A 26,830-nucleotide genomic window follows, 5' to 3' on the forward strand; every position below is an offset into this window, starting at 1 on the left:
AACAAGGTGTTGTAGTTCTATTAGTATTCTGAACAAACAAACAGAATGAAGGCGTGATACCCGCTCGACCTTGAAATGTCAGTGAAAGTAAGGGTCGTGCACTAGGGTAACAGGTACAGATGGGCCACGGTTCAAGTTCACCCTGCACGGCACTTGGAGTGGGTGGACCGCAGCCCAAGTGCGGCCATAAGGATTAACACAGCGGGGGTCTGTGCTTCTGAATGGGTCCGGGGACCCTTTGCTTCCCGAGGTACAGGCCTCCATATCGGGTGCCGGTATCTCCTCATGTTTCAATGTCCCGCCTCGCGTGACACGAGTCTGACGAGTTTAGGGTAACTGAGTGCACGTAATTTGGGGCCTTCCTGCCTATCTCCCCACCATAGGAGACATGCTTTTGACGGGGCTTTTCTTTCGAATATTCTAAACAAAACAGAATAAAAGACTTAGGCCCTTATTCTGTAAGGTGTGATAAGCGCAGGTGACGTGCTATCGCTTGAAAAGCCCCATCGACTTTAATGGGACTTTCCCTGCGATAACACGTCCTCTGCGCTTATCACACCTTAGGCTAAGCTTACAGGACCTGCGTGTCGGCGCGCGACAGAGCACATAACCTAGCTCACTCCTGCAGCCCCCGCGACCTGTGAACTTGGCTGCGGTAGATTGGGGAGGCGTAACGGATGCGTCACAAAGCTGGTTCGCCATCATTGGCTGATCCGCCATCATTGGCTGATCCGCTCACGTGATGCGGACGTCACGCGCGGGCGCTTGAAAAGACAACATTTTTTTGTCTCTTCAAATCGCGGCCGCGCCATTGCGCCCAATAGTGCGCGCGCGCGCACACGGAGTGGCCGCATAGGCATTAGGCAATTTGAGGTTGGCGTGCACGCTGGCGCCATCGCGCGCTGTATAATCTCAGCCTTAGAGAATAAGGGCCTACGGCACTAAAATCATCCGTGATTGCCGGAAGGATACAAAAACCCTGACCGGGCTTGATGCATGTGCTCTAAACGTTTGGGATCTTAACTCATTCTATGAATAAGCTTGGCAGATCAAACTATATCAAACTTTAGTAAAACAAATGGCAACCCCGCACTCAACAATACTTAAGGCAGAAATCCTTCAAAATAGTATATTTTACTCATAAAGATGAGAATAAAAGTGAAATACTGTGCAATGTAAGCATACAGCTAACAGAGCAATCAAACATACAGTAGTGTGAACAGGAAGGTCAAACGAATCACGAAAAAAAAGGAAAAATAAGAAAAAAATAACAAAATAATATTCACAAAAGTGTGACAGGAGGCAACGTTAACGTCTCCGGGTAATAAACCCTTTGTGATCTAGCAAAAATGATCAAACAAAGTCCAATCCGGAGATTCAAAGAGATAGTACTGATACTTAGGTATACAAGCCAGACAGACGTGTGGGAACACCGGAGCACCATCATTTGTGATACCTTCTGCCTGAAGCACTAGAAATAAGCCTACAGTAAGTATCAGTACTTCCTCTTTTGAAACTCCGGATTGGACTTTGTTTGATCATTTTTGCTAGATCATTTTTTGATCTGATTGAGGGAAGTACTACATGTTATGCATATAGGAATGGGCCAGAAGAAAGGGTTTATTACCCTGAAACGTTTACGTTGCCCCTCCTTGACACTTTTGTGAATATTATTGTGTTATTTTTTCTTATTTTTCCCCTTATTTTTCGTTATTCGTTTGACCTTCCTGTTCACACTATGGGGCCTATGCAGAGAGCAGCGCTGGAAATAATTGGCGAGGGTAATAAAAAGTAGCTTTAATGGCGAGTTTTTTTCTCTATATGCAGAAATGTGCGAAATCTGCAATTTATGTCATGAATGCGTGTGGCGAGTTTAAAAGGGAGAGATGCGCGCTGCTGAAATGTGTGAGAAAAAAATCGCGCATTTTTTTTTTTTTCCCTATGGCCGGCGAGCTCCAGCTTCTTGCCAACTTTTGTTGGTGGAGCTAATTATAGAATATCGCTCCATTTTATTGAAATCTGAATTCGGACATTTTTAAAACTGGCGAGATGTAGGTTCTCGCCACCCGCGCATTATCTGCTTTTCTCTAGGCAAATTTTGCCAAAAAATGGCGATATTTACGTTTGCGCTGCTCTCTGCATATGTGTGATTTCTCTGTTATCTGTATGCTTACATTGCACAGTATTTCACTTTTATTCTCATACTTGTCAGTAAAATATACTATTTTGACGTATTTCTGACTGAAGTATTTTTGAGTGCGGGGTTGCCATTTGTTTCAATATATTATTACCCTTTTGGAGTTGGTGGGGACTCCTTGTCTCCCAGCACCGTACCTATATTAGCCGATTTGGGCGTTATTATCCATTTAGGTGGTGCTGTTTGTCTTATTTGTTATACATATATCATACTTTAGTAAATATCACTATTTCATTTACCCGCAGTGACATTTTTGATGTAAGTTTTCCATTTATCCACACATACATCCATACATTTTCAGACTCTAAGCCCAGCTACTATGCTTATCAATGGGAGTAAAGGTGTGATAAAGCTTAGCACCCTTTTGTGGATCTGTGCCTAAGAGGGTAACCACTATTGACTTGACTTGTCCCGAACAATATAGTAAAACCTCTGAGGAAGCACCCATTGTGGGTGTGGAAAGCGTTAAGGCCTGTGGTTTTTCGGTCTGCCCAGACCCCCAGGGAGGTCAAAATAAAGCTGATGTTTTGAGAAAAAAGAACTAATGTTTCAACTTCTTATTCTGGCAAAGTACAATGTTGATTATTTTTCTGGCTTAATATTGAATAGGGCCCTAACTTGCTTACTCAACTATGTAGGTATCATTTTATTTATATTGCGCCAACAGTGTACTAAACACAAGGTAAATAAAGTACAAAGGATGGGAATAAGTACAGCGGGTAAATGACAATACAAGGCAAAGGTCAATTCTGCCCTTAAGACATTACAATCTAAGTCAGACTCAAGGTTGTCAAACACGCAGCCTGCGGTGTTGCCATGAGGGCGGCGCCCGCTCAGCAGACAGATGCTGCACTGGAACGGACAAGGGGGAGAGCTTGGACAACTGTCCCGTGCCCAGCATCCGCGGGGGGCTTGCTGGCCTTGACAGTTGCGTCCGACTGCCTGGCTTCTCCGGGCCACAGCTCTCCCCAGCTGCTGCGGGGCCTTCTTCCCCCTCGCTGGTCCGGGCGTCCTCCACCTGCTGGTGCACTCTAGAATTAGGGCCCAACTTCCGCGACCACGCCACACCGGAAGCTCCCGCTAAGGTAAACATAACACTGTGTGTGTATTGTGGGAGAGGGGGGTATTGTGTGTGTGTGTGTGTGTGTGTGTGTGTGTGTGTGTGTGTGTGAGTGTGGGGGGGTAGGGTTGTATTGTGTGTGTATTGTGGGAGAGTGAGGGTTTGGGAGAGAGGAAGAGGTTTGGAAGAGAGGGGAAGAGTGAAAGAGAGACACTTTGGGGGGAGAGTAAGACTGTGGGAGAGTGAGCAAGAGAGAGGATGGGGGAGAGAGGGAATGGGGGGGAAAGAGAGAGAGGTGATGGGGGGAAGAGGGAGAGAGGGGTTTGTGGGGAGAGAGAGGGCATGAGGAGGGAGAGAAAGATACCAGTGCCGTTTACATATTTTTATATTTTTAAAAGGGAAAGCTTAAGATAAAAAGAGTATGCATAGGTTATAGTGACTATTTAATTGTTTCCTGGTGCGGCCCGAGTCTTGCAGTTGGACTTAAGAATTGACCCCCAAGCTATTTTGAGTTTGACGGGCCTGATCTAAGTGATTGTAAGCCGTCATAACATTCTGTTAACATGTTCTTAAACACAATTCTACTTAAATGCACATTCTTGCTTTTTTTGGAAGATTAGGAGTGAGATCTTGTCTCCGTTTTATTGTATCCTCCATTTTCTGTAGGTTCAGTGAGCGATCATTAGGGCATTTGGGGAATTCTGTGCAGAACTGGTGATGTCAACTTGCTGACAAAACGATGCACACTGTGACAGCTCTGAGCCTGCTGTGATGAAGTCTTCATAAGATCTGAACCTTACATTGTGATCAGTGGTAATTTGAGGCTGCCGTTCTATGTGAAAGGATGTCATGCCATATCCAATTAACATCTTTCTTCAAATCTCGTTAGTAACATAAATTGGATGCGTTATAATTGGTGGTTTTCCCCATCTTAGTAGTTGGATGTGACATGAAAAGGTTGGTGCTTTCCGGCAGAAAATCCAATGATGAGGCAAGTTGAAACCTTTTTTTGAAGCGGGGGAGTAGAGTCTAGAGGTGAAAAGTGTTTAAAGATGTTCCTATGGGGTTTGTTTTTTTATGGTTCATGAAAATCATGAATGGTGCCGTACAAAATGTAGTAATCCATTTTTTTCATGCCAGTTTAATCCGTGGTCCAAGTGTGATAGTAAATAAAGTAGTGTTTCATTGTTAAACATGACTTTTTAAGATTGAATCCTTTCTCTTTTTTTAATAGCATACATCTTGATGAAATGTTTATAAAATAACAATACCAGGGTTTTTTTTTGCCTCCACGCTTTATTAATTTAGAAGTGTAGGCACAAGACTGCTACTATTTGGATGTCCCTTCCAGCACTGAGTTATTGCTGCTGTTCTGACTTGGTCGCATTATCCCGTACCAGCACTGGATACATTTTGTCATTTGGCCATAAGGTCAACTGTGCAAAGCTGTGGGCTTCAGCTGGCAGAGCTCGTTCCCATCAGTGAGACTCAATCTAAAATGGGAAAGGGTGGCCAGACCAACACATAAGGTACTCTTTCATTCAAAATTGATAGCAGGAAACATTTGTCATAGAAAAGAACAATAAGAAGTAACGCAAATATACAAAGAACCGCCTTCTGTAAACTGAAAGGCAATACACAGTCGCTAGAACAGCGGTTTCCAATGTATTTTTGGTTAAGGAACCCTAAGTGCAATTCAGAGGAACCCCCAACCATGTCTAATAGCAACTCTGTGATTAGATGCATTGTAAATTCTTCTGTATTTGATGCAATTTTCAAATGACCAGAAAATTACAGGGAACCCTTTAGGGGATGCCCGGGCAACCCAAGGGTTCCTAGAAACCCTGGTTGAAAAACATTGAGCTAGAGATGTGAACCACAGGAGAGGTGGAGTTCTGGAACAGTTGGTTAACTAGATTGTTAGCAAATTATTTTATCTTTTAGACTGACATAAAAATACCACTTGTGAGCAAATTCACATGTCTCAGACAGGTCTGCAAACATTAGGCTGCGTCCATGGCACCTCAGACCGCGCGGAGTCAGGAAGGGGCGCGCGATGAGCGAGAAATCAGTTAAAACTGATTTCTCACGCGACATGGCGGTCACGTGAGCGGTTCGCCCAATGAGGGCGAACCAGCTCCATGACGTCACTAGGAACGGCCCCCATGGCCCGAGTACTATGGCCAGGGAAAGCACCCGCTTTCCCTCAGCCTCCGCGCGTCTCCGCACGGGCTGCGGCACCATGTCCGCAGCCTTGCAATGATCTCCTAGCATACAATGCTTACACTGCAGCCAGGGATTGTGGGAAAAGACATGCATATGAGTAGTACAGTGTCACCTTTTAGACTAATATAGGAATTATTAAACAACAAACACACCTTTTAACAAAATCAAAATCTGTATTATTGTTTTGTTTTAAGAATAGCAAATCTTCAGTTTAACGATAGTGCAGGTATATTTTTTTAACTGGCGCAATAGAATGCACCACAACCTGCAGAAATGATGTACGTTACGTGAGGACTAATACTGCAACAAGTTGTTCATTACAGTTAGGAGAGGCTTGGAGAGCACAAGTATTATTGTAGCATGCTAATGTTCAAATGGGTAAAGGCCCCAAAACATGCTTATTTTGTATTGTGATGAATGCTGACTTTGTGTGCATTTTCCAACCTGGAGGATTTTCTTTCTGGTAATATGCCAACCACATAGCGATACAGACATGTGAATAAGGCTAAATTCATGGTGTGGGAGACCCTGCGGAGGCGTCCGCATGGGGCGCGATCGGACTGCCTTAGGGCAGTGATCATACCCATAGGCCGTGAGGGCGGAGGCAGGAAGAGACGCGCATTGCGCAAGAAATCAGTTGAAACTGATTTCTTTGCGCCACACGCAGGTCACGTGAGCGATTCGCCCATTGAGGGCTAACCAGCTCCGTGACGCCCCTAGGAACGCCCCCCACGGCCCGTCGACCATGGTCAGGGAAAGCGCCCGCTTTCCCACAGCATCCGCACGCCTCGGCGCAGGCGAAGGCACCATGATCCGGGCCTAAGCTGTTACTGAAAAGCATAGAGTCAAAAATTAGACATAAAGGAGATTTGGAAATAATGTAATTAAATACACTGTGCTATTTTATCAAAGAATTGCAGATGGGGTCGGGATTAAAAAAAGGAAGCGATTGGTTCATACTACTGCTGTAGTGGGATGGTGCTTATGTACGTGACAATATTTATAATTCTGCATGCCCCCTCCCAGTCACAGTGGACAGGAGAAGGGAGAGGCAGGTGCTGCTAACCACTTAGGGCCGGATTTATAAAGCGGTTTTACGTCAACGTCTTCACCTGAACGACCCATAAGGTGTTTTCCCGAAGTTGTAAGGTGTCTTTTGGGGTATGACCGCTTAGTAAATATGACTTGTTGGGACATCATAAAAGGGAGGAACTAAAAGAACGAAAACACTTTCAAAGCTTGAAAGCAGAAATACTATGTCCCGACTTTTTTTTCTTATTATTTTTGTTTCTCATTTGTATATGTAAAGCTTGTGACAATGTATAATTCTACTTTCTTACCTAAACTGGCAAACGTTTGGGGCCCCTGTTATAAATCTGTAAAATGCCTGATTGTGTGCCTAACATAATGGCCACCTTTCAGTTTCAATCAATCCTATAGTCAGTGGAACTCAGCAGGTACAATGCATCCTTATATCAATAAGGTAACATTATCTATTGTTACAGTTTGCAGCTCAAACTGATGGCAACATTGGCAACAAATGATCCCAAACAGAAAAGTGTTACAAAGATCTTGCACTGCTTTGATGGTGGGCTAAAACTTACTATAGGAATCAAAGGATGCTTTAAATCTCATTAAAAAATGGCATTAAGAGTTGAATACAAACAATCACTATTATCTAATACTACAGAACCAATGTATTTATAAAAAAAAAACATATAAGATTGCACATGTTTTGCTGCTTTAAATTATCATGCCAAGTCATGTCTACAAGTTAACACTTCATAAGGTTCACGTTGAGGACCGAACTGTTGATCCTATTATCAAATATTTATAAGTTCATGTGAGTGCAGTTGATCTACTGTATGTATGTACAAGCTAACATATTATATACAGATGCTTATAGTTGTCTGAGTTAGCATAAAATGATCACTTGGCAAAATGTCACTGCTTGGTGTTCAGAGGTGATGCACCTTGTAGTACACAAGCCTTGTGTTACCTCATACACCCTTGCAGTGCTCCTATTGGGGGACATGCACTACACGCCTCATTCCTTATTCTTTACACGGTACATAAAGACGTTAAGTCCAACGTAAACAATATGTAAAGTAATTGACTGGGAAAGGCCAGGTTATTTGAACGGCAAAGTAGTAATACACTGCACGCCTGTCTGACTTTCAAATGACTTGTCTCTATTACCACACCCTAAATATTTGAACTTGCTGTTTTTGGTTTGACACACAATTAGAAACAATAAGCGCTTCACAGGCTGCAGAATGCTTACGGGCGATGGGATCATCTCCAACCAGTATATTTACTTTGCAGTGTTTTGAACGGGTATTTGGTTAGGAGATTTAGCTCAGTCGAGGTTTTTTTTTCCAGCTTTACTGCCTAACAACACAGTGACAGTTAGGGGGTTGTTGATACAAAAAAAAAAAAAACATTTTGATTTGAATTACTTTACAGACCAATCCAAGCACGGCTTTTTTGTGTGTGTTTTTTTCCTTTCTTTTCTTAAACAGGATGGAAGCAGGGGGTATTCGGAGCTGAACCCCGTTAATTTTAGCTCTGGGGACAACACTGCTTCTGAGATACTCACCTCCGTCAACCCTATATATATATATATATATATATATATATATATATATATTTTAAAAAAAGCATTGCTTGGCTTGTCTCTTTTAAGCGTTTGGGGCCATCTTATTAAAACTGGACGTTTTTTTCATGCAAAAAAGCGTAACAATAGAGTATTATTTGATGCAATAAAAATTGGGAGCTAAACATATTTGCATGCACTAGGCATCAACTGTATTCCATTTGACGCGATATTGGTTTCTTGGTTTCCGCAGGCCAAGTCATTGTTGCGAGAATAGTATTTCTGTGGGAAAAATGCCTATTTGTGCACAGAAACACATCCCACCGTATTCATTAAACAGTTCTCATATGTCCAAACCGTGGGAGAACGACACCATAGGTCACAATTTGGTTCTGGGTGTATAAGAATGGGATTTTGAGGCGAGCGAGAGTAAGAAAGCCTGTTAGAGTAATATCCCTTTTTCCCTTATGCACCACAAAAATACTCCTAAAATCCTTCCTTGAAAATATTACGAGTGGAATAGCATATGTGAAATGATGCTTGGTATATACATTAGATATGCAACCATTTGATTTTCGTGGTACATATGGGAAAAGGGTTATCGCTACCAGGCCCTTTCTCCCTCTCATCTCTCAAAATCAAACCATGTTCCCACGGAAAAGCCATAATTGCAATTTAATTAATAGGACCGTTAGCCTGGAAATCCACTAAAGGCTTTAATACCATTATTTATGGAAATGAGCAAGAATGCCTTCCGACATCAGTAAATGGCCTGAATCACGGCTTTCTTAAGCTCACATTAAAGAAAGTGTACAAGTAGATAGTATTTGATGTGTCATTAAAAGTGTTCAAAATAAAGTAAATTTGTCGTTGGGCAAATATTTGCACATGGATTTAAAATTGATTAAATGTTAGGCAGCAGAGAGTTGTCGTCATTTCAACTTTTTCAAATTGGGCCAAAGTATGTGGAGTACCTGAAGTTCAGTACTGGGGTCACTGCTTTTTAACAGCTCTCTCTGCCTACTTTAAGGTTATTAGGTCTCCATCTTTGCTGATGACACTAATTTATGTAAAGTAGTAAAATCAGAGCCGGATGTAATTTCTATACAGAGGGATTTATATCGTCTGTAAGCTTGGGCAGGTAAATGGTGGATGAGGTTTAATACAGATACATATCCTATTAGCCTTTGCAGCTGCAGCCTGACATTGAGCACTACTGCAAAGCCTGCTGTCTACAATCACTAGCCTAAATCCATCTCAATCAAGGATTGGCCTGATTTTGTCCTAATTAGTTTGTAGACAGCATGCTTATTATTGTTTCCCTAATACATAACCTTACATTATCATGCATAAAACAGGATATAGATGGAAGGGAAGATCGCATCATATCACACTATATAAATCCATAGTAAGACCAGACCTTAAATTTGGAGTACAGCTTTGTGCAGCGCTTCTTAAAAAAAAAGACATTATGGAACTAAAAATTAGTGCAGTCCATATTAAAGAGGTTGAAACGTCTGATATAGGAGGAAAGGCTATTCAAATTAGGATTATTTACATTAGAAAAGTGACGTCTACGAGAGGATAGGATTTCTGTTTACAAGTATATTAAAGGTCAATACAAGAAACTTTCAATTGAATTTTTCATCCCAAGGACAGTACAAATGACACCAGCAGTAAAAGAAAGGGAAGTTAGAGCAGTCGAGATGTTAAATGTACTACCCATGGAGACTGTGATGACAGATACAATAGATATCTTTAAGAAAAGGTTAAGCATATTTTTTAGAAAGGAAAGGTATATAGGCAGTAGCACAACCAGGGGGGTGGGGGGGGTGGGCGGTGCAAGGGTGACGTTGTAGCATCACATCATGGGAACTTGATGTCGCGGCATCACGTTGTCATGGCAACACATTGTCGTTTTACAGCGCGTTGTCATGGCACGCATCGTTGCCATCAGAAGATGCAGGAGAGGAGAAGGTAAGAGACATTTACAGAGGCCCCGTGCTCTCCCCTGGCAATCAGTTTAAATGTTCTTCGGAAGAGCACGGGGCCTCTGTAAGCGCGGGGCCTCTGTAAGCGCGGGGCCTCTGTAAGAGCGGGGCCTCTGTAAGCGCGGGGCCTCTGTAAGCGCGGGGCCTCTGTAAGAGCGTGGCCTCTGTAAGCGCGGGGCCTCTGTAAGCGCGGGGCCTCTGTAAGCGCGGGGCCTCTGTAAGCGCGGGGCCTCTGTAAGCGCGGGGCCTCTGTAAGCGCGGGGCCTCTGTAAGCGCGGGGCCTCTGTAAGCGCGGGGCCTCTGTAAGAGCGGGGCCTCTGTAAGCGCGGGGCCTCTGTAAGCGCGGGGCCTCTGTAAGCGCGGGGCCTCTGTAAGCGCGGGGCCTCTGTAAGCGCGGGGCTTGGTGACTCTACTTATTTATTTACAAACAAAAACTTTGCAGCCCCCAATATGAATTTCTGGTTGAGGCCCTGTATATCAGGATACACCAAATAGTCAGCAAGGAATATTTTATATATGTTTAGATACTTACTGCCATAGTACCACGCGTCCAATGAAGTCACGGCTTCCAATTGGCCCATAGGGCGCGGGAGCTTCCAAACGTCTGCATAACATGAATCTAGCCAAACAGAGCGGCTACCGGCACCTGCTATGGAGATAAGTATCTCCGGAAGCAGGGGTGCATGGAGCTGAAATGAATGGGGTTCAGCTCATGAGACCCCCTGCATCAATCCTGGCTATAAAAAAATATTTTTAAATGAAAAAAAAGAGCGCGTGGATTACCGCTTTAAACAGCAGTTATACAATAGAGTTAATTAAATGAAATAATTTTTGGGGCCGGGGGGAAGTGGTGGAAGGGTATTTGTTCTTATCATAGTGTCTCGTGGAGGGGTCCCTGTGCTGTTCCCTGTACCTCTCAGTGAGCGGTGAAATGACCCTTAAATCCCCTGGGTAGAAATAATTATCAGATAGAACACTCAATGGGAGATGATATTGCAGCTTTTTCTTGGTGACCCCAGCAGCTATATTGAAGTTTTTTTTGTCAGAACCTAGCAAAATGTAAAAGTTAAATATACCCGTAGCTAGGCAAACCCCGCACCTGGGAGGTCCGCGGTCCTTCCCTTCCCCCCGTAATGTACTACGGTAAGAAAAGGGGGAAAGGGCTTTTGGTGAGGATTGCTGCTTTAGAAATATACCTAGAATTGCATCTTATCATTTTAACTTAGGCTGTGCTGAAAAGCTGTGTGGTACGGCAGGCATAAGCTCATAGAGGTCCATGTTAAAATCGATGAGAAGTAAAGAGTGACACGCTGCTCATTTGCATGTCATTACCCAGAATCCCTGGCTGCAGCGGAAGCACTGTTTGCTAAGCGATAATGGGATTGCAGACCTGTCTGAGACATACAAATGCACACGTGGTATTTTTATTTACTGTACTTAACATTGTAACCTTGTACATCTACAAAGTGTTGCCAACCCTCAGAAGCATTTACACCTTGTCTTGTAGATTCCTTCCTACCATTCGAAATAAACGTGTTTCTGATCTTCTAGTAATATAAGTAGTTAAAAAAAAAAATGATGACATGAGCTTTTATTGCAGCATTTTAAGGGATACAGGGAATAAAAAGTTGGGAGCTTGATAGTATAATGTATACATACAAATATTGCCTATTCAATGTTGAAGTTTGGTTTATTAGAAGCACCATTAAACCTGTAGAGGTGGTTAGAAAATGGGATATATTAATATATGATGCAGTGGTAAAACCAAGGATGCTTACGTTAGCCCTTCCACTTCCCTTATTTCTAAAGCGTGAGAACCCCAACGTCAAATCTACAGGTACTTGGTGTGCTCAACCATGGGTCCCAAACTGCTAGGAATGTCTCTACCGAGTATGTGCTTAGATACCAAAGTGCCTTCTCCTACTTTGCTCAGGCATCAGACATTCACTATTGCTTTGTTTCTGTTTTCTTATGTCCTGCTCCTGATCATCCCGGTGTCTTGCTGCCATCACATTATGTTACTGCTTTTGATCCTGGCTCATCATCATCATCATCCAGGAAACCACCAAAGGTAATATTTGTTATTGTTTTGTTTTGTTGATAATACAACTGAATATTGCTTCCAGGGGAAGCAGTGCATGAGCAGTGCTGAGTTGATATTATGTTGATTGCGTGTCGTCAGCCTTGGTGGTCAGGAATACATATAAATTCAAGGCGGAAAAAAAACAACAACTTTTATGGTAAAACAAATAGGACAAAGAAACAATTCAAGGTCAAAAATAGGAACCTGGTATCTCTGGCAAGCCAATTATAATTACTATCAGGTTAATCAGACTTACCAATTTCCACTGGTTTCGAGACATAATGCTATTTTTTTTTTTTTTTAAAGCTTACCTGAACCAGGGGGAAAATCTCTGGAGCTGACCTATTCTCCCCATACTTCCGGGTACTCTACTTTTTCCCCAAGATATCTGTTGGGTCACGAATAGAAAGTCAACACGTCATCTCCTGATGACATTGTGACTTTCTATTGGCTGCCAGAACAAGGTCCCAACCCAAGCACACTTTGTGTCTAATGGGCATTCTTGCTCGGTGGACAAACTTGTGCATCGATTTGGAACTGTGGTGTCCCCGGAGGTCGGGGGACCACGGTGCAGGGAAGAGGGAAAGAATTGCGAGCTGCTCAGACTGCTACTTTAAATACCTCTTGAGAAATAAAATAAAAACACACAAAGCTTGTGGGAGGTTAAATGTTAAGCTGGCCGGTGACGTAACTGGTAGGCCATTTTTGGCAGCCACAAGCATTGTCTGTGTAACTCTGTGTGATATGTTGGGTCCCAGCAGGGTGACAAGAGGCAGAATGAGTTATGTATCTTAATTCCGTTATTTTTACTTGGCGTAATAGAAGCCCATTCAGGAAATAATACACAATATGGAACATTTGTCTTTGTACCAGTTATAGAATGACACTGCATGTGTGGTTTATTTTACTCGGTTATTTGAAGTGGATTGTTTCAGCTAAAAGTACAGTTTCTAAGTTGACCTAAATGAACCAATTGACAATGACTAGGAGGAGGTTAAGCTCGGTGACTGGTACAGTAAAAAAAGAAATGTATTAAACATTTTGTGATGTTGCTGCCTTCTCTTTCTTCTGATTAACATGAATTTCGAGGATACCTACTGAAAAAGAACTGACATTTTAAATTACAGAGAGTAACTTTTTATTTATTTTTTAAAGAAGTGTGGATGCATTTGTATAGAGCAGGGGTGGCCAACTCCAGTCCTCAAGGGACACCCACAGGTCAGCTTTTAAGGATATCCATATCAATGACTGAGCCATCTGTGCTGAAGCAGGGGTATCCTTTAAACCTGACAAGTTGGTGGCCTTTGTGGACTGGAGTTGGCCACTCCTGTTTAGATTAACCCAATTGCTTTCTTTGCTTTTTTAGGTATTGGGCGATCTTTCACTTGCACAACTATTCACTGAGTCTTCTAATATACATGGGAAAGGAAGCAGGAGCAGTGACTTATCAGGTCAGAGTCAGTGTCAGGGAGAGGGAGAAACAGTGTCAGGGAGAGGGAGAGGGAGAAACAGTGTCAGGGGGAGGGAGAAACAGTGTCAGGGGGAGGGAGAAACAGTGTCAGGGGGAGGGAGAAACAGTGTCAGGGGGAGGGAGAAACAGTGTCAGGGAGAGGGAGAAACAGTGTCAGGAGGAGGGAGAGGGAGAAACAGTGTCAGGGGGAGGGAGAAACAGTGTCAGGGGGAGAGAGAAACAGTGTCAGGGGGAGGGAGAAACAGTGTCAGGGGGAGGGAGAAACAGTGTCAGGGAGAGGGAGAAACAGTGTCAGGGAGAGGGAGAGGGAGAAACAGTGTCAGGGAGAGGGAGAAACAGTGTCAGGGAGAGGGAGAAACAGTGTCAGGGAGAGGGAGAAACAGTGTCAGGGAGAGGGAGAAACAGTGTCAGGGAGAGGGAGAAACAGTGTCAGGGAGAGGGAGAGGGAGAAACAGTGTAAGGGAGAGGGAGAGGGAGAAACAGTGTCAGGGAGAGGAGAAACAGTGTCAGGGAGAGGGAGAGGGAGAAACCGTGTCAGGGAGAGGGAGAAACAGTGTCAGGGAGAGGGAGAAACAGTGTCAGGGAGAGGGAGAAACAGTGTCAGGGAGAGGGAGAAACAGTGTCAGGAGGAGGGAGAAACAGTGTCAGGGAGAGGAGAAACAGTGTCAGGGAGAGGGAGAAACAGTGTCAGGGAGAGGGAGAAACAGTGTCAGGGGGAGGGAGAAACAGTGTCAGGGAGAGGGAGAAACAGTGTCAAGGAGAGGGAGAAACAGTGTCAAGGAGAGGGAGAAACCTTGTCAGGGAGAGGGAGAAACAGTGTCAGGGGGAGGGAGAAACAGTGTCAGGGAGAGGGAGAAACAGTATCAGGGAGAGGGAGAAACAGTGTCAGGGAGAGGGAGAAACCATGTCAGGGAGAGGGAGAAACAGTGTCAGGGAGAGGGAGAGGGAGAAACAGTGTAAGGGAGAGGGAGAAACAGTGTCAGGAGGAGGGAGAGGGAGAAACAGTGTCAGGGAGAGGGAGAAACAGTGTCAGGGGGAGGGAGAGGGAGAAGGAGTGTCAGGGAGAGGGAGAAAACGTGTCAGGGAGAGAGAGACAGTGTCAGGGAGAGAGAGACAGTGTCAGGGAGAGGGAGAAACAGTGTCAGGGAGAGGGATAAACAGTGTCAGGGAGAGGGAAAAACAGTATCAGGGAGAGGGAGAAACAGTGAGAGGGAGAGGGAGAAACACTGTCAGGGGGAGGGAGAAACCGTGTCAGGGAGAGAGAGAAACCGTGTCTGGGAGAGGGAGAAACAGTGTCAGGGAGAGGGAGAGGGAGTGTCAGGGAGAGGGAGAAACCGTGTCAGGGAGAGGGAGAAACAGTGACAGGGGGAGGGAGAGGGAGAAACAGTGTCAGGGAGAGGGAGAAACAGTGTCAAGGAGAGGGAGAAACAGTGTCAAGGAGAGGGAGAAACCTTGTCAGGGAGAGGGAGAAACAGTGTCAGGGGGAGGGAGAAACAGTGTCAGTGAGAGGGAGAAACAGTATCAGGGAGAGGGAGAAACAGTGTCAGGGAGAGGGAGAAACCATGTCAGGGAGAGGGAGAAACAGTGTCAGGGAGAGGGAGAGGGAGAAACAGTGTAAGGGAGAGGGAGAAACAGTGTCAGGAGGAGGGAGAGGGAGAAACAGTGTCAGGGAGAGGGAGAAACAGTGTCAGGGGGAGGGAGAGGGAGAAGGAGTGTCAGGGAGAGGGAGAAAACGTGTCAGGGAGAGAGAGACAGTGTCAGGGAGAGAGAGACAGTGTCAGGGAGAGGGAGAAACAGTGTCAGGGAGAGGGATAAACAGTGTCAGGGAGAGGGATAAACAGTGTCAGGGAGAGGGAAAAACAGTATCAGGGAGAGGGAGAAACAGTGAGAGGGAGAGGGAGAAACACTGTCAGGGGGAGGGAGAAACCGTGTCAGGGAGAGAGAGAAACCGTGTCTGGGAGAGGGAGAAACAGTGTCAGGGAGAGGGAGAGGGAGTGTCAGGGAGAGGGAGAAACCGTGTCAGGGAGAGGGAGAAACAGTGACAGGGGGAGGGAGAGGGAGAAACAGTGTCAGGGAGAGGGAGAAGGAGTGTCAGGGAGAGGGAGATGGAGAAACAGTGTCAGGGAGAGGGAGAAACAGTGTCAGGGAGAAACAATGTCAGGGAGAGGGAGAGACAGTGTCAGGGAGAAGGAGAAACAGTGTCAGGAGGAGGGAGAAACAGTGTCAGGGAGAGGAGAAACAGTGTCAGGGAGAGGGAGAAACAGTGTCAGGGAGAGGGAGAAACAGTGTCAGGGAGAGGGAGAAACAGTGTCAGGGAGAGGGAGAAACAGTGTCAGGGAGAGGGAGAAACCGTGTCAGGGAGAGGGAGAAACGGTGTCAAGGAGAAACAGTGTCAGGGAGAGAGAGACAGTGTCAGGGAGAGAGAGACAGTGTCAGGCAGAGGGAGAAACAGTGTCAGGGAGAGGGAGAAACAGTGTCAGGGAGAGGGAGAAACAGTGTCAAGGGGAGGGAGAAACCGTGTCAGGGAGAAGGAGAAACAGTGTCAGGGGGTGGGAGAAACAGTGTCAGGGAGAGGGAGAAACAGTATCAGGGAGAGGGAGAAACAGTGTCAGGGAGAGGGAGAAACCGTGTCAGGGAGAGGGAGAAACAGTGTCAGGGAGAGGGAGAAACAGTGTCAGGAGGAGGGAGAGGGAGAAACAGTGTCAGGGAGAGGGAGAAACAGTGTCAGGGAGAGGGAGAGGGAGAAGGAGTGTCAGGGAGAGGGAGAGGGAGAAAACGTGTCAGGGAGAGAGAGCCAGTGTCAGGGAGAGAGAGCCAGTGTCAGGGAGAGGGAGAAACAGTGTCAGGGAGAGGGAGAAACCGTGTCAGGGAGAGGGAGAAACAGTATCAGGGAGAGGGAGAAACAGTGTCAGGGAGAGGGAGAAACACTGTCAGGGGGAGGGAGAAACCGTGTCAGGGAGAGAGAGAAACCGTGTCAGGGAGAGGGAGAAACAGTGTCAGGGAGAGGGAGTGTCAGGGAGAGGGAGAAACCGTGTCAGGGAGAGGGAGAAACAGTGTCAGGGGGAGGGAGAGGGAGAAACAGTGTCAGGGAGAGGGAGAAACAGTGTCAGGGGGAGGGAGAGGGAGAAACAGTGTCAGGGGGAGGGAGAAACAGTATCAGGGAGAGGGAGGAGGAGTGTCAGGGAGAGGGAGAATCCGTGTCAGGGAGAGGGAGAAACAGTGTCAGGGGGAGGGAGAAACAGTGTCAGGGAGAGGGAGAGGTAGAAACAGTGTCAGGGGGAGGGAGAAACAGTGTCAGGGGGAGGGAGAGGGAGAAACAGTGTCAGGGAGAGGGAGAGGGAGGAGTGTCAGGGAGAGGGAGAAACAGTGTCAGGAAGAGGGAGAAACAGTGTCAGGAGGAGGGAGAAACAGTGTCAGGGAGAGGGAGAAACAGTGTCAGGGAGAGGGAGAAACAGTGTCAGGGAGAGGGAGAGGTAGAAACCATGTCAGGGAGAGGGAGAAACAGTGTCAGGGAGAGGGAGAAACAGTGTCAGGGAGAGGAGAAACAGTGTCGGAGAGGGAGAAACAGTGTCAGGGAGAGGGAGAGGGAGAAACAGTGTCAGGAGGAGGGAGAGGGAGAAACAGTGTCAGGGAGAGGGAGAAACAGTGTCAGGGAGAGGAGAAACAGTGTCGGAAAGGGAGAAACAGTGTCAGGGAGAGGGAGAAACAGTGTCAGGGAGAGGAGAAACAGTGTCAGGGAGAGGGAGAGGGAGAAACAGTGTCAGGGAGACGGAGAAACCGTGTCAGGGAGAGGGAGAAACAGTATCAGGGAGAGGGAGAAACAGTGTCAGGGGGAGGGAGAAACAGTGTCAGGGAGAGGGAGAGGTAGAAACAGTGTCAGGGGGAGGGAGAGGTAGAAACAGTGTCAGGGGGAGGGAGAAACAGTGTCAGGGGGAGGGAGAGGGAGAAACAGTGTCAGGGAGAGGGAGAGGGAGGAGTGTCAGGGAGAGGGAGAAACAGTGTCAGGAGGAGGGAGAAACAGTGTCAGGGAGAGGGAGAAACAGTGTCAGGGATAGGGAGAAACAGTGTCAGGGAGAGGGAGAGGTAGAAACCATGTCAGGGAGAGGGAGAAACAGTGTCAGGGAGAGGGAGAAACAGTGTCAGGGAGAGGAGAAACAGTATCGGAGAGGGAGAAACAGTGTCAGGGAGAGGGAGAAACAGTGTAAGGGAGAGGGAGAAACAGTGTCAGGAGGAGGGAGAGGGAGAAACAGTGTCAGGGAGAGGGAGAAACAGTGTCAGGGAGAGGAGAAACAGTGTCGGAAAGGGAGAAACAGTGTCAGGGAGAGGGAGAAACAGTGTCAGGGAGAGGAGAAACAGTGTCAGGGAGAGGGAGAAACAGTGTCAGGGAGAGGGAGAAACAGTGTCAGGGAGAGGGAGAAACAGTGTCAGGGAGAGGGAGAAAGTGTCAGGGAGAGGGAGAAACAGTGTCAGGGAGAGGGAGAAACAGTGTCAGGAGGAGGGAGAAACAGTGTCAGGGAGAGGAGAAACAGTGTCAGGGAGAGGGATAAACAGTGTCAGGGAGAGGGAGAAACAGTGTCAGGGAGAGGGAGAAACCGTGTCGGAGAGGGAGAAACCGTGTCAGGGAGAGGGAGAAACAGTGTCAGGGAGAGGGAGAAACAGTGTCGGGGAGAGGGAGAAACAGTGTCAGGGAGAGGGAGAAACAGTGTCAGGGAGAGGGAGAAACGGTGTCAGGGAGAGGGAGAAACGGTGTCAGGGAGAGGGAGAAACGGTGTCAGGGATAGGGAGAAACAGTGTCAGGAGGAGGGAGAAACAGTGTCAGGGAGAGGGAGAAACAGTGTCAGGGAGAGGGAGAAACAGTGTCAGTGAGAGGGAGAAACAGTGTCAGTGAGAGGGAGAGGTAGAAACCATGTCAGGGAGAGGGAGAAACAGTGTCAGGGAGAGGGAGAAACAGTGTCAGGGAGAGGAGAAACAGTGTCGGAGAGGGAGAAACAGTGTCAGGGAGAGGGAGAGGGAGAAACAGTGTCAGGGAGAGGGAGAAACAGTGTCAGGGAGAGGGAGAGGTAGAAACCATGTCAGGGAGAGGGAGAAAGTGTCAGGGAGAGGGAGAAACAGTGTCAAGGAGAGGGAGAGGGAGAAACAGTGTCAGGGAGAGGGAGAAACAGTGTCAGGGAGAGGGAGAAACAGTGTCAGGGAGAGGGAGAAAGTGTCAGGGGGAGGGAGAAACAGTGTCAAGGAGAGGGAGAAACAGTGTCAAGGAGAGGGAGAAACAGTGTCAGGGAGAGGGAGAAAAGTACACTGACCATAATAGTTAATTTCACGAATTTGGCATAGTTGAAACAAATTGGGTATCTTGCATAATTTGCTAATGTGGTTGTATCCCAGTGAGTTGTGCCAAACATTCCTCAAACCACACATTCCCTTACTGTACTAGTTGGGGAGGGGAGAGGGTTGAACCAAATATATAAGCAAGAAACACCACGCAGAAGGTGGTATTTTTAAGGATTATTAAAGATTTTCTTAAATACAGGGTTAAAACTCTGCTCGTTTTTATGATGTTTGGTGTCAAAATAGCTTGTTACATTTTAATTAAAATAAAATGACAAAATGATTAGATGAAATGCTTGCTAAGTGATATTTAGTTGAGGATCACTTTACTTTGTATGGTTTACCTCAAACCTTTTTCTTTTTTATAAGGGAATGTACATTTAAACACTGAATATACAGTATTAACATCAAACATTCTGTAAAATGCATTATCCAGTTAATATTGTGGCATGTGGGAAAAAACAACTGTGTTCATTATAATAGCTTAAAAACAAGTACATTACTTTATGTTCAGCGCACATTCAAAATCTATTTACTAATGCATTACTAGTACATTACTTGCATACATTTTAAATGTGATTCTCATTAACACATATAAATATTTAATCTGCTGTGCTAACGTAATGAGATCAATTAAGTTCACTGTTTTTATTTTGTTTTTAGCTGTTTTTAAACGTTTCCTTGCTAGGGGGCGGAACAGTAACGTATTCAAATATGGGGTAAAATGAAGTCCCCTTTGGTAGTGCGGGGGTTAATCAAGGTCCGGAAATCAAACCTTGCAAACTAAATCAAATAGTTTCTTGCTTCATTGCATTCATAAAATGTATCCTGCAGTTGCCTTCCTGACACTCCCACAAAAGGAGAATTATATCAGCAAAGCTCGGTCTCTGTGACTGAATGATTATAACAACAGACATTTAGTACTGTGCTTGGTATAGACGGGGAGTGGCCAACTCCAGTCCTTACGGGCCACGACCAGGTCAAGTTTTCAGGATATCCCTGCTTCAGCACAGGTGATTGAGCCACCTGTGCTGAAGCAGGGATAGCCTTAAAAGCTGACTTGTTGGTGGCCCTTGAGGACTGGATTTGGCCACCCCTGGTTTAGGGTGGGTTTTTTTTTTTTCACCCATCATAACTTTCACAGTGCAGAATCTGAAACCAAGCTCAATCCAATTAATCCAAAATTATAGAGTCTTAGTGGGGTCCACTAATTTTGTACTTCATTTGACCACAGTTGTGCTGTAGAAGATCTAGAGAAATAGCCATGTTTAAAAATAGATCTGAAGCAAAAAAGTGTGACACAGTAAGGGTGCCTATTTCAGTGTTATTACCCAGAATCCTTGTCTGCTGTTCCATCACAGTTTGCAGCACTGTCAAAATTTACACAATTTGAGTGAGTCTCCCATATTGGGGCTCTGTCTCTCTTAGTATTAGATAAATCTTAGGCTTGGGTCCCGCTACGTGCGGCCGCGTGCGCGTTACCCACCATCACCTGGTATCCTCCCGAGCCGTTCCCAGTCCCCCCTCGCTGCACGGCTCACTATGCGCTGTAACGCGTCAGCCGCCAGGGGATGCAAGAGAATTGAGATCCCTACCGTTGACGCGTCACGTGGTGCGCGAGTGAGCCAATGAGGAGGTAAGGAGGGGAGCAGGGAAGGAGCTACGGGAGGGAGGCGGGGGGAAGTGTGTGTGTGTTGTGGGGAGGGGGGCAAGGGGAAGACGGGCGAACGGACCATCCCGCTCCTCTCCCTACAGACCGCAGGTAGTGGTCAATTGCCTGTCAGCACGCCGCCTGTATGCAGTGCGGGTGCACTGACTGAGGCAGCGGGGCCTTAGCCTTACTCTGACGGGAGACCTTGAAAATCCTAAACCCTCCCTCAATATCACTCCGCCCCTTCATGTCATTACCCCAGCCCTTTCACATTATCATGATCGATGGACGATGGGGCCTTAGGGAGTCTATCCCATTACAGTTTGGGGGTTCTAGTTGTATGGCCCCATCAGGGCCATCTTTAAAAAATGTCTTTATTTCCTGTTGAATCAGTAATTGATGAAACAACACAAATATTCCTAGCTTGTGCATGGCTTCCTTTGGAACGGGAATGTTCTATACTTAAATAATCTTCTTGGAATGCAGTGGGATGAGTCATCCTTCAGAAGCGGTCTTATCAAATATTATGTAAAGGAAAAAAATGACCACACATTTTATTTTCTGTTCTCAGAGAGCAAATATTTTAGACCTCAAATTATTATTATTAGCTCTTTTAAGTGAGCGTATACTTGTCTTTATATAGTCCATGTGGGGTTGCCCTTATATTCTTGCTGTTGATTACTATTCACAGATTCTAGAGGAAACTGCTGAGATGCTGAAGCCAAGTTTTTAATAGAGAAGCAGGAAGTATTAGTACCGCGCAGTATTTTGTAAAAAATGAGCCTGTGTAATATGTATTCTGTTCCTTTCATCTCTTCACTGTTACATGAGCATGTAGTTCATTGCAGTGATACACATAGCAGGACCCCAGCCATGGAAAATCTTAACGAAATGTCACAAGAAGAGCATGTGGTAAACACAGGCATACCCCGCATTAATGTACACAATGGGTCCAGAGCATGTATGTAAAGCGAAAATGTACTTAAAGTGAAGCACTGCCTTTTCCCCACTTATCGATGCATGTACTGTACTGCAATCGTCATACAGTATACGTGCATAACTGATGTAAATAAGGCATTTGTAACAGGCTCTATAGACTCCCCGCTTGCGCACATCTTCGGTACAGGTAGGGAGCCGGTATTGCTGTTCAGAACGTGCTGACAGGCGCATGCGCGAGCTGCCGTTTGTCTATTGGCCGATATGTCCTTACTCGTGAATGTCCTTAAACTTAAAAAAAAATAATTAGTGTACACATTTATTTTCACATTATTTAACCCCTTCAGGGCCTTTTCACATATTTCACAAAGTTTAGTCCATAGGACAATAAGAAATTACATATATTCAATGTGTAGGTACCTGCTAAACAGAGTCTACCTTGACGAGGTTATATTGTATTGTATCTCTTTATTTGTATAGCGCCATTAATGTACATAGCGCTTCACAGTAGTAATACACGTGGTAATCAAATAAATAACAGATAATATAAATAACAGATCATGGGAATAAGTGCTTCAGCGTATGGGGGAGAGAGGAAGGAACCCTATATGATGCACTCAACCCTACTAAATGAAAATAATAAACTTTTATTAATGTAATTGAAGGAAGCAAACAGAACAAATATATTTAAAACCTAAATAGTGTACTATGCAGTTCTGGTGTGAAATCAATCTAGATGACCAGGTGATGTCTTAACTAGTTTGATACACTGTAGAATAGAGTTACTGTTGATTCTCACAATACTTGTATGGAAATAATTCAGTAGATGAACAGAAAATATGACCCTGTCAGGGAAGTAATTGGTGTACAATCTACACAAGTATTGTGATACACAAGGACACTGGGAGCATTGGTAATGCAGCACTGTGTTACAAAGCTGCAGTAGGGCATATAGCACTGCTGCATACACAGATAGCTGAATGCAAACCCAGGCTGGAAGGGACCCCCGTGGTAATAGATCAATGGGAGCGCTGCTGGGAGGTAGGTGCAGGTGAGTAAACCCTGTGATCAACCTGTTACAACAATGCTCCCAGTGTCCTTGTGTATCACAATACTTGTGTAGATTGTACACCAATTACTTCCCTGACAGGGTCATATTTTCTGTTCATCTACTGAATTATTTCCATACAAGTATTGTGAGAATCAACAGTAACTCTATTCTACAGTGTATCAAACTAGTTAAGACATCACCTGGTCATCTAGATTGATTTCACACCAGAACTGCATAGTACACTATTTAGGTTTTAAATATATTTGTTCTGTTTGCTTCCTTCAATTACATTAATAAAAGTTTATTATTTTCATTTAGTAGGGTTGAGTGCATCATATAGGGTTCCTTCCTCTCTCCCCCATACGCTTATGTTTCACCCTGATAGCACCTCCCTAGAAAGTCTATTTTGAGCTGAGCAGGATTTTCCCCTCCCCTCTCCCCCACTGATTGCAATAAGTGCTTCAGACTTAAAAGTAACATTAAGGAAGAGGAGTCCCTGCTCCGAGGAGCTTACAGTCTAATTGGTAGGTAGGGAGAACGTACAGAGACAGTAGAAGGGAGTTCTGGTAAGTGCGTCTGCAGGGGGCCAAGCTTTATGTATCATGTGTTCAGTATTATCCACAGTGCTATTCATATGCTTGTTTAAGCAAGTGAGGTTGGAAGGCTTGAATCATATTTTGATCAAGAGATGCAACCAAGTGATTCCTTTGTCACACAGACGTAGGTTATATATGTAAACATGTCACTAGTATATTTTAGCCCAATTTGGTAGAAGCGAAGGATCTGTTCTTTTGTTATTCATTTTCACGTGGCTTTGCAGCTTTGAAATCGGTCTGTTTTTTGGCATTTAGTCATTTATGGTAGTGAATGGCAGAAAACAAAATGAGCTGCTGTGTTTACATGTTGGAGAGAATAATATTAATAATCATCAATAATATAAATTCCTTCAGATATTTGAAAAGGACAGTTTCTATACACATTATTCATCCACTCACGGTTGATTATTAAATGAATAGCTGCATATCTGCCAACTGATTAAATATCACCTGTATCATTGCAATATCGTATGTTATGTTAACATACCAGAGTTTCTGACAGCAAACAGAACACACAACCAGGACAGGATCGATACTACACAGATTACCTGGAATTGCTGGCAGCTATAGTATGTGACACTTTAACCACTATCTAGCTCAACGTCCCCAGCACAGCTGAGGACTGGCCTGCATTCCATTAACACAGCGGTGCGCAAAGTGGGGGGCGTGATATTCGCTGCGGGGGGCGCGGGGTTTACAGAGGCCCCCGCGTGCTTCCCGAGGGCATTTAAATGAATGCCGGGGGAGCTGCAGGGCATCTGTAAACGTCTACTTACCTTGATTCAGACGCTCCTGGTGACACGTCGCCATGACAATGTGACGGCATGACGCCAGGAGATCTGAATCAAGGTAAGATGGGGGGGGGGGGGGCGGCACGAGGCGAGGGGGAAAGCCAGCAGGGGGGCGCAGAGGAAAAAGATTGCGCCCCCCTGCATTAACAGCAGGGCTGTGACAGTATACTATGTTGGATATCTTTCTATGCTTGTGAGGGAGACTAGAAATATGCATAAAAAAGGTCAGTGAACCTTATGAAAATCGAAGAAATCCTCTTTATTTCTCCATCAAATCTCTTTAAAGAAGTTTTACAGATGTTGGGTAAGGACACTGACCACTGAAGTTTTACAGATGTTGGGTAAGGACACTGACCACTGAAGTTTTACAGATGTTGGGTAAGGACACTGACCACTGAAGTTTTACAGATGTTGGGCAAGGACACTGACCACTGAAGTTTTACAGATGTTGGGTAAGGACACTGACCACTGAAGTTTTACAGATGTTGGGTAAGGACACTGACCACTGAAGTTTTACAGATGTTGGGTAAGGACACTGACCACTGAAGTTTTACAGATGTTGGGCAAGGACACTGACCACTGAAGTTTTACAGATGTTGGGTAAGGACACTGACCACTGAAGTTTTACAGATGTTGGGAAGGACACTGACCACGCAGATTCCTCCACTAACCACACATGCTTCCACTCACATTGGGAAATGAAGGTGTTGCACTAGCCTCTGCAATACAGATCTGTCAATATATTTTAAAGGCCATTACAATTTGGTACAGGAGTAGTATGGGGGGTGGGGTGGTTCTGGGCTGAAGGAGTCGCTCAGTGGTAATTTCCCTGCCTTAGAAGTGGGTGAATCTCCCTGTGACCTTGGACAAGTCGCTTTATCTTCCATGCACCAAATTTAGATTGTATGATATATATATATAGGGCATTACACTTTTACTAACAAAATAACCCAAACTCATGAGAGGAAAACTGGGTTACAAAAGAAATCCACATAAATAGGGGCACATGCTCAATTATATACAAATAGTTTAAAAAATGTAATACACAAATGTATTAAAAAGCATACAAAAAAATCACCAATGTGTTGTTAAAGAAAATGATGTATACATATAAACACGTCATTGATCTCATAGAGGAAAAACAGGGGTAGAAAGGGGAGAATAAGAGGGGAATAACAAAATGAAAGAGAAATAGAGAAAGTGGAAAAGGAACAAATATAAAAACACACATACACCAGGAGAACAGTACAGTACAAACATCAAAGGAAAAAAAGGCCATGCTAAGTGTCACGGAAAGCCAGGACTGCGGGATCGAGGCACCAGACAGGACAAAGCAGTTCAATAAACAATATTGATTCTGGCCGGAGCCAGCAAACACAGCACAAAATCATAAACAGCTTACACTCACCAAAACAGGGAATATGGGAGAAATCATAGCTACCTAGGTGCCAGCCTCCACTTCCAAGGCTAACCCCAGGGTTTGCTTCCACTCCTGTTGGATTAGGGACCCGTCCAGACCTCTCTGATGCAATTCGCAGCTGAGCATTTACAGTGCAAATCTCCCACTTAAAGGTCCTGCCCTCTGCTTCTCTGGTAACTCACAGTCCCACACCACAAAAGCACTTTTAAATCTCCCACTCGGTTAGACTCCCAGTCTCGTTTTCTAGTGTCTCCAGCACAGCTTCTGAGCACACTGCTTAGTCCACCTCTTCGCTAGGACCAGACTCAGACCTGGAACTCTCATCCGGTTCCCCTTACATAGATTCCCCACAGCCATATGAAATCATGGTAGACGGGGCGGCAATCGATCACTGCACGAATGCTGCACGGTGATCAATCAGGACATGAGGGCTCGCCTGCGTTGACCAATCAGGGCTGGAGATGGGGCAGAGGCGAGTTAAAGATCTTGGAGGGAAATACAAACAGGCCAATGGGAGCAGCACCTACGAGCGGGAGCTCGGCAACAGCTTCCCGGGCTGGCAGGATATTCCCCACTGGGCTAGTGCCGCTCTGGCTGGAGGAACAACCAAATGCTCCGCTTTTCGGGTGGATGGCCTGATCTCTGCCCCCGGCCGCTCTCTTCTCTCTTGTTTGTCCCCTGCACCTCTCCCATCCCCCCCACCCCCAGTTCCAGCAGTAGCCAGTTCCCCGGATAGGCGGGCTGCACGAAGGGTTTGTCAGCCCCACATGTCTAGAGACCATGGCTATGCTTTCTAGTGTGCACAATTACATTTCTATACATAGGTACAGTTTACACACAAAGGAATAAAGCATCACATTTGCAGGGTAGGCAAGGGGCTTCCGGGCATATATAACCGCGTAGCTCAGGGGTCTGGTGGCCAGATGAGCCAAAGAATTTTTTTTTTTTTTTATATACTAAAGTGTCAAATGGTGGAGAGAAATGTAAAGCCTCAAGGAGGTTTGATTCCAAAATTAGTCCATGTGGCTTCATTCTCCTTAAATCAGCGTTCATAGTGAGGATCTGTAGGATACAGTATATAGTTTGCTCACATATCTGCGTAATGCATAGTCCAGATTTCCCACTGCGACTTCAATAAATCTCAATGGTCAATAATGTGCCAATATACATATGATGTTAATGACCTGCATGGATAGGCAGACTTATAAGCAGCAGATAGATACTCAAAATATCTTCCAAGTCACACTTTAAATACCATAACACAGTTGGCAATACATACGCTGTTGCTGGTATACCGGATCCGCACTACATAGCCGTCATTTCCACAGGGGTCTTTACACTCCAGCAATCTAATTCGGTCAACACTGCCGCTCTCACTAAGGCTGCGCTTGTAGTTACCGCGACGGCGCGCAGCACCAAAACAAGTACATGAGGTC

The 26,830-nt window shown here is 45.2% G+C and overlaps 1 protein-coding gene across 7 annotated transcripts in view; it reads left to right on the forward strand.

Moving 5' to 3' along the window:
- KIF13A (kinesin family member 13A) overlaps positions 1 to 26,830 on the forward strand; it is a 206,805-nt gene that overhangs the window by 60,453 nt on the left and 119,522 nt on the right. For all 7 annotated transcript variants that reach the window (XM_075585633.1, XM_075585635.1, XM_075585634.1 and 4 more), the window contains exon 3: positions 12,129 to 12,141. In XM_075585633.1, the coding sequence (XP_075441748.1) occupies positions 12,129 to 12,141 (13 nt within the window). The remainder of the gene's footprint in view (positions 1 to 12,128; positions 12,142 to 26,830) is intronic.

The sequence above is a fragment of the Ascaphus truei genome, chromosome 2 (genome assembly GCF_040206685.1).
Source record: "Ascaphus truei isolate aAscTru1 chromosome 2, aAscTru1.hap1, whole genome shotgun sequence".
Lineage (NCBI taxonomy): Eukaryota > Metazoa > Chordata > Amphibia > Anura > Ascaphidae > Ascaphus > Ascaphus truei.